Source organism: Stegostoma tigrinum, chromosome 6, assembly GCF_030684315.1.
Source record: "Stegostoma tigrinum isolate sSteTig4 chromosome 6, sSteTig4.hap1, whole genome shotgun sequence".
NCBI lineage: Eukaryota > Metazoa > Chordata > Chondrichthyes > Orectolobiformes > Stegostomatidae > Stegostoma > Stegostoma tigrinum.
The window spans coordinates 23,601,305-23,616,160 of NC_081359.1; the positions used below are offsets into that span (position 1 = coordinate 23,601,305).

At 39.6% G+C, this 14,856-nt stretch overlaps 1 protein-coding gene across 5 annotated transcripts in view; it reads right to left on the reverse strand.

The window, feature by feature from the left end:
- Positions 1-14,856, reverse strand: part of LOC125453382 (kelch-like protein 1) — a 351,831-nt gene that overhangs the window by 179,685 nt on the left and 157,290 nt on the right. For all 5 annotated transcript variants that reach the window (XM_059646484.1, XM_048532887.2, XM_059646486.1 and 2 more), the window contains exon 3: positions 11,756-11,892. In XM_059646484.1, coding sequence (XP_059502467.1) covers positions 11,756-11,892 — 137 coding nt within the window. The remainder of the gene's footprint in view (positions 1-11,755; positions 11,893-14,856) is intronic.

A 14,856-nucleotide genomic window follows, 5' to 3' on the forward strand; every position in this document is an offset into this window, starting at 1 on the left:
TGATTTCTATTTTAGTTATGGTGGTTATTCACTGAACGCTTTTTTTCAACAAATGAAATGAATAGACACAAAACACAAACTAAAATATAAAAGAACCTGGACTTATCAAACTATAGAACATGATTAGACAAATCTTACACCACTTAGCAAAACTAAGTTTCAGACAATATACAATACCATCACTTTCAGAGTGATTCAAATCCAGATTTACCAATCAGAATTTGCGAGCAATGGCAATCTCATGTAGATGGACTCCTAATTGGAATGTCCTGACAGAAACATGAAGCTCTTTTGTTTCATAAAAATAAAGAAGTTGATTGACCATCTGCATGAGATCGCCACTGCTCACAAATTCTGATCGGTAAATCCTCTGGATTTGATAGAGCCATACTTCTGTTCTGAAAGGAGCCTCATAGCGAGAAAGGGTTGGGGGAGGCAAGCCATTCCTCCTTTTTCACAGTGATCAGCTGATCTTTTCTGAAATTTAAAGGCCCAGAATCATAGACAGCCACTTTGACAACTGCTGTCAAATACTAAGGACATACGGGAAGTGTGATGTATGTGTGTCAGGAGTGTAGTTTTCCAGGTGAGTAGGGTGCCTAGTGAGTAGGGGAGTAGAGTGCAGGGTGGGTAAAGACCCAGGTAACTCGGGACTAGCCAGTGCATAAAGTTGCAAGGAGTCCAGGTAAATAATAATTTTGGGGGCTTATCTGGGTAATGGGAGATATCTATTCCAGTGGGTGGGTAAGGGTTTAGTGTCAGGCATAGCTGGAGGGGTTTTGTAGGATCCTGGTGGGGTATGTCTTCAGAAGCAAGGGAGTGAGGACTTGGGTCCCTGGGGGTGGTTCAATAACAGGCTGGGGTGTGGATAGAGCATTTGGACAGGAGCTGTCAGGTTTCAGCAATGGGATTGTCGGGCCTGGAGCAGAATTGGTGGGGGTATGGTCTGAAGCAGGGGAAGGGGTGATTGGATCTCAAAGCAGGAGAAGGGGGCTTGGGTCCAGGGGTATGTAAGTAATGGTGTCAGTGGCAATGCAGGGTGGGTCAGGTCCCAGAGAGTGTCACATCTACATGGCAGGGTGGAATTATCCATTCCAGTGACAGATGGGGTTGTTCACAGCCTGAGGGAGTGAGGGGTGCATTAGCTGTTTGGCAAAGCAATGTTGAGCGTGTATTTGGTAATGTGGCTGTCGGTTTCATCAGTCCATTCTCGGAGAAAGTTACATTTGCTTTTGAAAGTTACATTTGCTGTTTTCTCTGAAGTAAACTAAAAAAGGTTCACCATCTAGGGTTTCTAAACCAAAAACCAATCCTTGATTATTCCAGACTGCAGAAAATCTAAAGGCCTTCAATGTTTACTCTACCTGTCATAAACAACCTCAGTATTATATAAGCATCATCAATTTTCCGTTAACAATTCAGGAGAAGCTTGTCCAATTAGGTCATTATTCTGGAAAGCCTAAAAACTGAAAAATGCAGGACAAACATTCAGAATGGCCCTGAAGAAGATTCATATGAAACTTAAACTATTTCTCTGTTTCTCTCTCTCAGATGCTGTCAGACCTGCTGGGTTTCTCCAACGTTTCCTGTGTTTATTTTAGATTTCTAGCACCTCTAGTATTATGTTTTCATTGTTCTAGAAATCCTGAATCACAGAATTATTATAGTGGAGAAGGAGACCATTCAGCCCAATGTGCGTGTACTGACTCTATTATGTCGTGCTTTTTACCAATATCTGGAGTTCCTTTAAAGCTTCTGGAAGACACCAAGGTTGATGGCCTCATGGAAAGGGAGATTATCTGAATATACAGTGAGATCATGATCAATGGGCTGAGGAATGGCTGATGCTGTTTAATTTAGATAAATGTGACGTGTTACATTCTGATTGGTCAAACCAGGGCAGGACTGAGACAATCAGTGGTAGGGCCCCGGGGAGTGTTGTAGAATGAGGAGATCGAAGGGCACATGTTCATAGTTCCTTAAAAGTGGAGTCACAGGTAGACAGGTAGGTTAAGAAGGATCTTGCTTTCTGATTTCCCTTCAAAGATGCTGCCTGACCTGCTGAGTCTTTCCAGCAATTTCCATTTTTTCTACCTGGACTGCAAGGTTTGAGTTATAAGGAAAGGCTGGATAGGCTGGGACTTTTCTTCTATGAAGCATACGAGACTGAGGGGTGACCTTATAAAGGTCTATAAAACCATGAGAGACATAGCTAAAGTAGAGAGCCAACAGCTTTCCCCATGGTAGGGCATAGAAAAAAAGACCGTAGGTTTAAGGTGAGAGAGGAGAGAAACAAAAGGGTTCAGGGGGCAATTTGTTCACACAGATTGTGGTGAGTGTCTGGAACAAGCTGCCAGAGGCAGTGGTGGATGTCCATACAATTTTGTCATTTAAGAAGGATTTGGACTGGTACTTGGAAGGGATAGATATGGAGGGATATGTGGACAAATGGAACTAGTTTAATTGCGATAACTGGGTGGCATGGACAAGGTGGGCCAAAGGGTTTACATGCTGTAAACCTCTGTAACTCTATGACTAAATTATCATGCATTATCAGTGGAAGACCAAGAGAATTGTCAACAGTCAACCAAGAGGTCTGAAGTCTCATGTATGCCTGATCCTAAATCCATATCCTTTCTAAAGGATAGTAGTGAATTGACAGAGATTTACCTTAATGGTCTTCATTAGACTCTTCATTCCATATTTTTTATTGAATATAATTTCAAGGCAGAATTCAAATATGGGTCCCCAAAACATTAACAGAATAATCTAGTGATAAAACCATTACCCTGCTGCCTCTGTCTGATTGTCTGACCAACTTTGATTTAAAAAAATCTCGATTAAAAATAACAAATGTCTAATTGCCAATAAAAAATATTGAAAAATATCCAAACCATAAATATTAAGACAGATCTGATCCTGCCATTAATGGCATAAAGTTACAACTACAAGAGGTTTAAAGCAGATATGAAGAAGATTTTGGGACAATGGGTTGAAAATCTTTGGAACTCGTCTTGTAATGTGTTGAAAGCAAAATTTTTGAATATTTTTAAGGTAAAGGTGAATAGATTCTTGATAAACAAGGGGTGAGAAGTTATCAGAGGTCGACAAGATGTGGATTTGAGGACAGACTTGATCAGCCATAATCTTATTTTATAGTGGAGCTGCTCAACAGGTTAAATGCCTTCTTCCTGTTCCCTGTTTGCATGTTCACCTGTTTACATCCAGACTTACTTACTTAATCAACTTATTTTAAGTTCCCAACATTTTCTGAGGTCTCCAGTCCATTAGTTCAGCAAAAAAACCGTAGTACAATATTAACCCTAGTTAGCACTGTAGCAGTGAAAACAAAAATCACACTGCCGTGGAGCTGCACTAGAAGAAAATTAGTGGTTCTAAACAAGGGGTTGGAAGTATATTGTAGCATGCGCCAACACCACATGTGAACTTCAGCAGTAAAATTCTAAAGGGAAGGTAACTTACAATACTACATCGCAAGACCACATTCCACTCCCCCCACCAAACCCCAGCACTTATTCTAAATTTCACAAACAGCTGACGTCATTTCTTTCTCTCATGCAATTTTGTTAAATCCCAAAACTGCATGTGGCATGGCACTTTAAAACCAGTCCTGGATATTTAAATGTATAATTGTTCAGTAAAGAATAGGTACATAATAATATGTGCATACTCGTTCAGAGTCAGAGAGTCACAGAGATGTTCAGCATGGAAATGGACCCTTTGGACCAACACATCCATGCTGAACAGATAACCTAAATGAATCTAGTCCCAGCATTTGGCCCATATTCCTCTAAACCCTTCCTATTCATAAACCCATCCAGATGTCTTTTAAATGTAATTGTACCAGCCTCCACCAATTCCTCTGGCAGCTCATACATACATGCACCACTCCCTGTGAGAAAAAGTTGCCCCTTATGCTCCTTTTAAATCTTTCCCCTCTCAACTTAAACTTATGTCCCCTAGTTTTGATTCCCCTATAGTGGGGAAAAGAGCTTGGCTATCCATGCCCCTCATGATTTAAGAACCTCTATAAGGTCACCTCTCAGCCTCCAATGCTGCAGGGAAAATAGCCCCAGTCTAATCAGCCTCTCCCTATAGCTCAAACCCTCCAACCCTGGCAGCATCCGTGTGAATCTTTTCTGAAACCTTTCAGGTTTCACAACATCCTTCCTATATCAGAGACTAGAATTGAACACAGCATTCCAAAAGTGGCCTAACCAATGTCTGGTACAGCCACAACATGACATCCCAATCCCTATACTAAATACATGAACCAATAAAGGCCAGCATACCAAATACCTTCTTCACTATGCTGCCTGCCTGCGACTCCACTATCAAGGAACTGTGAACCTGCACTCTAAGGTCTCTTAGTTCAGCAACACTCCCCCAAACCTTACCATTAAATGTATACGTCCTGCCTTGATTTGCCTTTCCAAAATGCAGTACCTCAAATTTAATTAAATTAAATTCCAACTGCCCCATGTTAACCTATGGGCCCAACTGATCAAGGTCCCATTGTACTCAGAGGTAACTTCCTTGGCTGTCTACTACACTCAATTTTGGTGTCATCTGCAAACTTAGGAAACATGCCTCCATGTTTACATCCAAACATTTATATAAATGGCTAAAAACAGTGGACCTGGCACTGATCCTTGTGGCACACCACTAGACACAGGTCTCCAGTCTGAAAAGCAATCGTCCACCACCACCCTCTATCTCCTACCTTTGAGCCAGTTCATCATCCAAATGGCTACTTCACCCCATATTCCGTGTGATCTAACCTTGCTGACCATTCTACCATGCAGGACCTTGTCAAAAGCCTCACTGAAGCGCATATGGATCACATCCACTGCTTTGCCCTCATAAATCGTCTTTGTTCCTTCTTCAAAAAACTCAGTAAAGTTCGTGAGACAAGATTTTCCATGCACAAAGCCACGTTGACAATGCTAACCATGATCTGGAGGTGCTGGTGTTAGACTGGGGTGGACAAGGTCAGAAATCAAATGATACCAGGTTATTCTCCAACAGATTTATCTAAAATCACAAGCCTTTAGAAAATGGTCCCTCCCATCAGGTCTTCACCTGACAAAGGGACTATGCTCCAAATGCTTGTGATGCCTAATCAGTCCTTTCCTTTCCAAACACATATAAATCCTGTCCTTCAAGAATCCATCCAAAAACTTCCCAGTCACTGATGTCAGGCTCACCAGTCTGTAGTTTCCTTGCTTTCCTTAAATAGTGGCACTATATTAGCCAACCTCCAGTGTTCTGGAATGTCACCTGTATCCATCAATGACACAAATATATCACCAATGGGTCCAGCAATCACTTCCCTAGCCTCCCACAGAGTTCGAGGGTACAGCTATTCAGGTTCAGGGGATTTATCCAACATTATGCATTTTAAGATGTCTAGCACCTCCTCTTCTGCAATATGGACATTTTTCAAGATGTCACTATTTATTTCCTCAAGTTCTCTATCTTCCATCTCCTTCTCCACAGTAAACACTGATGCAAAATACACTGAAGAAGGGTCACCAGACTCGAAACATTAACTCTGATTTCTCTTCACAGGTGCTGCCAGACCTACTGAGCTTTTACAGCAATCTCTATTTTTGTTTTTGATGCAAAATTCTCATTTAGGATCTCCCCAATCTTCTGCAGTTCCACACATGAGCAGTCTTTTGTTGAAAAATGAGGGCGCTTTGCTTTTCATACTGATATTCTTGAGACAGTGCCATCAATTTATAGTCAACAGAAAATTACAGAAAATTGTCCCTTCTGAGGAAGGGTTAACTCTGATTTTTTTCTTCACAGATGCTGGCAGACCTACTGAGTTTTTCCGGCAACTTTGCTGTTGTTATAGAAAATTGTCATTTACTTTCAAGACAATAGGCCTGACAATCAGCTCCCACTTATTTTTTTTTGTTGAACTCCTCTGGATGTTTGTACTTTCAGTATACAAACTGGATCTCCAGACATATGCCAAGTTCTTTTTGTGCCGTGGAATTGAGATGTCCTATCATATGAGGCCCAATCCCAGGTTTTGCCTTTTATATCTCCCGATTTAGTAATTCAACATATCTTGGAGACAGGCTATTAGCTGAACTGATCTGACGGACTCCCAACATAATTAAATTTGGAATCTATTGGCAATGGTGCAGACATTTCACCCTAATATGTTTTATATATTTTCCAGGATGCCTGTCTCAACTGTGTACAACTGCTTTGGAAACCGACGTATTGATCCTACACAATAATTGAATGAAACACGTCACAAATTTTTCATGCATAATCTAAACGAAGTCTTAAATTTGTGAAACATGCCCAGTTTTAATGGAATGAGAATTGCCCAGAAACTATAAAACCTGTCAATGCTGCAAATTGAAATAAAAATGCATTGAGTTCTTTAGCTATCTTGTCGCAATTTTCTCTAGATTACTTCAATCCCCTGGTCTCATTCTATGTCCTCACAGGATTTTTATTTATATAGGTTGTCAGTTGAGTCATTGGCTCTGGTTATTCATGACAGACAAGACAAATCAGGTAACTAAAAGACACAAAATGTGGGATGTATTGAAATCTATCCAAACGTATTTGTTACAAAGAAGTGTGACAATGTACCAATGAATCACACAGCACTTTCCAGGAGTCTAATTTTCAAGCTCTAAGTCTCTTTCCATTGTGTGGATCTCTATTAGTAGATTATGAATCAACTTGTGAGATGTCACTTGTCTCCTTTTCCAGTAATAAGGCTTCAGAATGATTGCTTGAGGCAGGTAGTGAAATACAATCAGGTTACTTAATGGTGAAATGTTAGATGCATTTTTAACAAAAAAGATCCATGTTTTTGTTTTTGACTGAGACAAACAATGTTATCCCTATTCCAACTGAAACTGTGAAAACAATAGATATGATGAATTAGTTCCTAAACAGAAACATTTAGTTTTACTTATATTATTTAAAAGGTACTTCTCAATATTTAACTGAAGATTTAGATTCCTGCAGTCACGTCATGATGTCATCAATGCAATTCTTCAAAGGAAACGTCAGCATTAGTTGCGGATAGGATCCTGAGTGTATCTCATAACACAATGAATCACGAAGAATGAAATGTGAAAGAAAACGTGGGTACAAATTTAAATGAAAACTTAGTTCCCAAAGTGCATACCTTAAAATTAAGAAATCATTAATACAGTTGTGTATATGTTTAACCTCAGGATTTAGTCTGCAGCATTCATTGCTATATAAAATGGGATGTTTGACAGATAATTTCATTTAAAACTTTTGATCAGTCTATTATTTTCTCTCTATCATTTGAGAAAATTGAGTTTCAAAATATGACATCATTCACTATTCCCCAACTAAGTTTCTTTGAACAAATTAATCTGTCTTTTGCTTAAGGTGTTTGCAAGGAGTCATTCAGAGTTCAGAATTAATATCAAATGTGATAGTTAAATACAAAATGATTCAAATTTCATAGAACATAGAACATTACAGCACAGTATAGGCCCTTCGGCCCTCGATATTGTGCCGACCTGTCATACTGACCTCAAGCCGATCTAACCTACAATATTCCATGTACGTCCATATGCTTATCCAATGATGACTTAAATGTACCTAAAGTTGGCGAATCTACTACCGTTGCAGGCAAAGCGTTCCATTCCCTTGCTACTCTCTGAGTAAAGAAACTACCTCTGACATCTGTCCTATGTCTTTCACCCCTCAATTTAAAGCTATGCCCAGTACTTTGCCTCCCGGTTACTCCTACCAAAGTGCATCACCTCACACTTGTCTGCATTAAACTCCATTTGCCACCTCTCAGCCCAGCTCTGCAGCTTATTTATGTCTCTCTGCAACCTACAACATCCTTCGTCACTATCCACAACTCCACCAACCTTAGTGTCGTCTGCAAATTTACTAACCCATCCTTCTACGCCCCCATCCAGATCATTTATAAAAATGACAAACAGCAGTGGACCCAACACCGACCCTTGCGATACACCACGAGTAACTGGTCTCCAGGATGAACATTTCCCATCAACTACCACCCTCTGTCTTCTTTCAGCAAGTCAACTTCTGATCCAAACTGCTATATCTCCCACAATTCCATTCCTCCGCATTTTGTACAATAGCCTATTGTGGGGAACCTTATCGAACGCCTTGCTGAAATCCATATACACCACATCAACTGGTTTACTCTCATCTACCTGTTTGGTCACCTTCTCAAAGAACTGAATAACGTTTGTGAGGCACGACCTTCCCTTCACAAAACTGTGCTGACTATCCCTAATCAATTTATTCTTTTCTAGATGATTATAAATCCTATCCCTTATAACATTTTCCAACACTTTACCAACAACTGAGGTAAGGCTCACTGGTCTATAATTACCAGGGATGTCTCTACTCCCGTTCTTGAACAGGGGAACCACATTTGCTATCCTCCAGTCGTCTGGCACTATTCCTGTAGACAATGGCAAGTTTAAGATCAATGCCAAAGGCTCAGCAATCTCCTCCCTGGCTTCCCAGAGGATCCTAGGATAAATCCCATCCGACCCAGGGGACTTATCTATCTTCACCCTCTTGTAGAATTTCTAATACCTCTTCTTTGTGACCCTCAATCCCACCTAGTCTAGTAGCCTGTATCTCAGTATTCTCCTCGACAACATTGTTGTTTTCTAGAGTGAGTACTGTTGAAAAATATTCATTTCATCAAAACTCAACACAACCCTAAATCAAACCTGAAGGAACAAGTATAAATAAGTATTGACGCAAAGACACTGTTTTCCCTGGTTGGAGTATTTCTCGAACTGAGACTCATAGTGTCAGGGTAAGGAATTGGCTTTTTAAGTCTAAGGGGAGCAAAAATTTCTTCAATTAGCAGGTTGAGAATTTGGAATTCCATCCCTCAGCAATCTTTGGAAGTTCAGCTGCTGAGCACAATTAAGGCAGATATTAATAGAGCTTAGATTTCTTGAAGGAATCAATGAATGGACAGTATAAGAAATTAGACATGAGGTAAAAGACTAGCCATGATTTATTGAATGACAGAATAGATCCAAAGGGCCATGTAATCTACACCTGCTCCTTTTTTAATAAAAAAAACATTCAGGTGTAACTCACAGTTTGCACAACATGGTTAACTACAGTTACTTTGTCTTTAAAATTTCAAATCAATAACATGTGGAATTGATTGTTTATATGTAATAGCTTCTCTTTCGTGCAATTTTTTTCATGGTTAAATGAACCACAAGCTTCTTCAGCATTTAACTTCCCAATTTTAATTAACTTTTGCCAAAGGTAACACTTGCTCATGGAAGTTTAATGTAATTCCTTTTGAGCAAGGGCAATAGTTTGGCAGTTTAATTTCTCGCCATCTCTTAAATTCAATTGCAAGGCAGGCACGCGCTTTAATTCACTCCCTGCTTTTATCAAACCAATGCAGATTTCTACCTTTGGCACACATTGAATAATTCTTTTTTTAACTGTTTGTGCAGCTCAATTTAACTCTGAATTGTTGAACAGATGAAATGCTAACAGTATCTTGCAAGGCTAATATCCAGCCATAGTTTGAAAACAGAAAAGGCTATTGATCAACTGTTGAAGACCACTATGTTTAAGTACAACGTAATTCATATGCTGAATACATTTTAAAGTACTGGTCTAAATTATATTGAACAAGACCAAGAGCAAAATAAAGAGGTTATGTTCAATGGTTGCTAACTAGTTATTTCTGTCATGCTCATACGCAACAACAGCAAAGAAAATGACTGCTTTTTTTTGTGTCTACATGAGTAAACCTCTGAATTATTCCAACGGTATGAACAACGAATATACATTTCAACGTCTACAGCAAAATTCATGAATTACACATAACATAATGACATTTACAGAATTTGCAATTTCTGCAAAAGAGCTCTTATTCTGTGAACTGTTTCTGAGATACGGTAGCTCTGCAATTCTAATGCATACATAATAACTTGATAAAGTGTTATGAGTAAGAAAAGAAAAGGGATTCCATGCTAAGCTGAGATTTCTGAAGACCTGAAAATCAATTTAAGTAACGCAATAGATGGTAGTCTTCTTTTCCCCAATATAATTACTGTACTTCCTCCTTCAAGAGTAATATTACTGCAGTACAAATGTCATGTATTATTACAAAAATGGATGAGTTCATAAGTTAAAGTGAGACAGGCAGCTTTTATGGTGCATTTTACAAGATAAGTGTTCAATTGCCAGTACAGTTACTGCCTGATTTTTTACCTTCAATTTTGCAAAAGGAAATTCAAAGGGAAATTGTTAACTTAACAAACGTTTGAATTGTGGGAATTAGAGGTGCACTGTGGAATTTAGAATGTAAACTGCAGACTGGTGGCTGTCTCTTTAAATGGTTGGTTAAAATCACAAATGTCACCCATTTTAAAATATTACTCCATATGTTGAACATCCAGCAAACAAGATATGAACATGTTTCACTGTTTTCAAGGTTGAAAATGGGCACTGAAGGCATTCTATATGCATGGGAGCATTCTGCATGTATACACCAAATCTCGATCTGAAACGTATAACATGCCATATTGCTTTAAGTGGCCTGGAGTTGTTCAAGTTGCCTGCCTGAAACAGGTGTTAAGACCTTTGCTAAAAGACCTGGGTTGAAAGCCCACGCCAGGCTCACTTTGGAAATCAGGGTGTGACTGGCTGACTGAGGACAGTTTTCTTGCCTGCACAGTCTTTAATGGGACCACTGGAGGTGTGTAAAAAAAATTACATTTGAGATGACATAGTGGCTCAGTGGTTAGCACTGCTGGCCCACAGAGCCAGGGACCTGGGTTCACTTCCACTCTTGGGTGACTGTCTGTGTGGAATTTGCACATTCTCCTCGTATCTACATGGGTTTTGCCTGAGTGGTCTGGCTTCCTCCCACAGTCCAAAGATGTACAGTTTAGGTGGATTGGCAGTATGAAATTTTCGCGAGTGTCCAGGGATGTGTGGATTAACCATGGGAAATGCAGGGTAACAGGCACAAGGTAGAGGGGTGGGTCTGGATGCGATACTCTTTAAAGGGTTGATATGGGCTGAATGGCCAGGATCCAAGAAAAGTCAAAGTTTTTTGACTGCAGTGCTCCATTTAGCTTCACTTTAAAGCAGTGACCCCTCGACCAAGCCGTATTTAATGTTCTTTGCAATCGGCAATACCCACTATGAATACTGGCCACTGTCCCAGAATCCACCTTAGTGCTGCTGTGGTGCCAGAATTCTCAACGCACAACTGCACATTGACTCGTAAGATTCAATTTCCCCAATACATTGTTGGCATCATCATAAGGGATCAAATTTGTGCAGTCATTTTGCTCATTGGTGGATCATGGTTATCCCTGGAGCTGGCATGAACCAATTGTTAGCGTTTGTACAATATGTGAAAATATTAACTGTAGACATATTTAATATGTGTTAGAGTGATGTGTGCAAATAATGTGTATCAGTTACATTCATCATTTTTCACAAATGAGGTAGGAGGAATTAACACACGTCTTTAATATAACAAGTTTCACATTAAAGTCATTAAAACATTTATTCATGAACTTATGTGAAAATCATTGAAAAATTGTGTAAGCTTATCATTAAAGCACATGGATTTCAGCTTTGAGTATCAAATCATTTTATCATCAATCAATTCAAATCCTTACACAACATACAATAAAGTGTTGTATATAAATAACTTTTCACTCAAATTTACCTGTGTAAGCAAATTGAACAAGATCCCAGAGTGCACTAGGGTCTATGCCCTCCATTTTGACTTCCTCTTGCTTAGCTTCACAAACATCACTGGTGAACATCGCAGCAAAATAATCAGACACAGCACTAAGAACAAGCCTGTAAAGACAAACATCACGAGGGATCTAATTAAATTAGTGCCTTTTAATTAGCTGTGAAGAGTTGACAGAAGAAATTCATTACATTAAAAATAAACCTTGAGGCATAACTGCCCTATTGCATCATGGCAGTTATTCATAGGGGAACCATTTTGTGTACTTTAAATTATTGACAAGGAATAACTTGGCTGGCCATATCGGAAAAGTATGGATACCAAAATTAGCATTTATTATCTTTCATACTAAACTATGTTTATTTTAAGGTGTTCGTATCATGAGATTCAGAGCTGGATCTTCGTCTTCAAGGTAGGTTCAGAGGGCTGAAAGATATAGGACAGATGTCAGAGGTAGTTTCTTTACTCAGAGAGTAGTAAGGGAATGGAACGTTTTGCCTGCTACTGTTGTAGATTCGCCAACTTTAGGTACATTTAAGTCGTCATTGGACAAGCATATGGACGTACATGGAATAGTGGAGGTTAAATGGGCTTGAGATCGGTATGACAGGTTGGCAGAACATTGAGGGCCGAAGGGCCTGTACTGTGCTGTAATGTTCTATGTTCTATTAGGAAATTTCCTGGCTGGGAATGCCTGCATCAAGCGAAAATGCCAGTAACTACAGGATTTTCATTCTGCATGTGAATGGCAAAAGAGATCAGGACCAAGGCTCCCAGAAAGAGGTGAGAGGCAACTAAACAGTTGCTAAGTGCAGAGGCAAACTACTAAAAAATTGAAGGCAATGAACAGCCTTCTAGCCCTCACTTCTCACATATTCTCAAGACCTACACATTCTCAATGTCCCAGTCATTCCAACTCAAGTTACCTCATGTGTCTCCACCCACATCCTATGGCCTCTCAGACTGTTTATGCCAAGGTATTGTCCTAACCCTTGACTCTTCACCTCCCATGGTCCCTCTCACACTTTATTTCAAGATGTGGCACTTACCGTGCTAAATTTTGCCATCTCTCCCAAAACCCCTCATACCTTCCATATCACACTTTAATGCTCCATGGCCATTAATCCACCATACTCTGCACAGAACCAAAGAACCCTACAGCAATAATAATATGTTTTCGTTTTTAAAAGAATTGTTCATTTACTTTCAAAACACTTCTTTCTTTCAAATATTTCGACTGTCCAGAAAATTGCAAAGATCAAGAGTTGAAACTGCATTGACTTAACTTCCCTGTACATATTTTAAAATAAACACTGTACAATTGCAGAATATATCATCATTCAACAGCTGTCAATCAAGTAATGTTACTTTTAAATGCAGCTCTTTAAAGCAACTAATGGAAGTTTGGATTCTTGTTATGTCAGCTCCTTCGGGAAAATATTGCTTGACTGACATTCTTCGTTTATGAGTATTTTCTGTCAAACAGTTTATTTACAGCAGTTTATCATGTGCTTGCAATATCTACTATTCATACTTTAATAGCTCCAGGTGATTGACATTTGTAGGCTTGTAGGTGAAACAGTTTTTTCAAGAAAGGACAAAGATATGAACAAATTACTATTTTTAATGACTTTTTTCACATCCATCATGTCATTACGAGAGAATTTGTTGGTTATGTACAGAATACATGGTGGTTGAATGGGCTGGTAAATGTCAAAGCCTGACATGGAGGTATGAAGGGCCACATATGGGAGGATTAGAAAAGAGGGTGCAGGGAGACATATGGGTGGGTGTGGATGGGCAAATCTTGACACAGACAGTATGAAGTGTGAGGAAGGAGGTGGAGCAGCAGATGTTGGCATATGGAGTATGAAGGGACAATGAGTGGCGGTTGATGAACTTAGCTTGACATGGGTTGCATGATAAGACATTTTGAACTTAACTTTTAAAACCTTCCTTCTAACAGGCTTAGATTCAAAAGACTTCTAGGGGCTGCAATACCCTAATTCCCTGATACCATGAATATTTAGTGGGGACTAGGAATGTGGGCCTACAACCTAAACCAGTTTGTGTACTTAGCTTACTCTCATGAAAATCAGGGGCTCTGTGTTTTTTTTGGTCAGGAATCTCATGCTGTTGGGCTGGTAAAGAGGGGGCATGAAAAAATGGTAGGCAAGCTTAGAAAGAATCTGTTGGTATTCTGTAAGTATAGCATGGGGAAGAGAACAACCAGGGAAAGAGTAGGGCCCATTAGGGACCAAGGTGGGATTTGGGCATATGAGGGACATTAGTAGGGTGATAAATGAGTGTTCACATCTGTTTACACTTCAGAGGAGGAGTTGAGTACAGAATTTGAGAAGCAGGACTGTGAGGTTTGAGCAGTTTTATAAAGGGAGTAAGAAGGAATTGGTTGGCTTAAAAGTGGGGCAGTTCCACAGGTTCAGATGAATTGTATCCCATGCTGTTGATGGAGACAAAGGAGAACATTATGGAGCCTGACCCATATTTTTGTTTCTCTCTGGCCATAGGGAAGATGATAGAGGACTGGAGGACATCTAATGGGGTTCCATTTTTCAAAAGGGGTAGTGGAGATAAACCAGAGAATTACAGATCAGTGAGTCTCACATCAGTGGTCGGGAAACTGTGAGAGAAAATACTGAAGAATAGGATTAATTTCCACTTGGAGAGACAAGGTTTGATCAGGGATAGTCTGCATGGCTTTTCCAGAGGGAAGTCATGCTTAACAAATTTGATTGAATATTTCAAGGTGGTGACCAGGTGTGTAGATGAGGATAATGCAGTTCATATCGCTTACATGGATTTTTTCAAAGACTTTGATAAAATCCCACACAGGAGACTGATAAAAAAGGAAAAAGCAAATGCAATCTAGGGTAACTTAACAGGTTGGATCCAAAATTGGCTTAGTGACTGAAGACCGAGGGTGATAGTAGAAGATTGTTTGTGTGACTGTAGTCTCAAGTCCATTGGCATGACATAGGGATCAGTGCTGGATCCTTTGTTGTTTGTGATATATAAGAAAGTTTGGAGGGATGATAAGTAGGTTTGTGGAT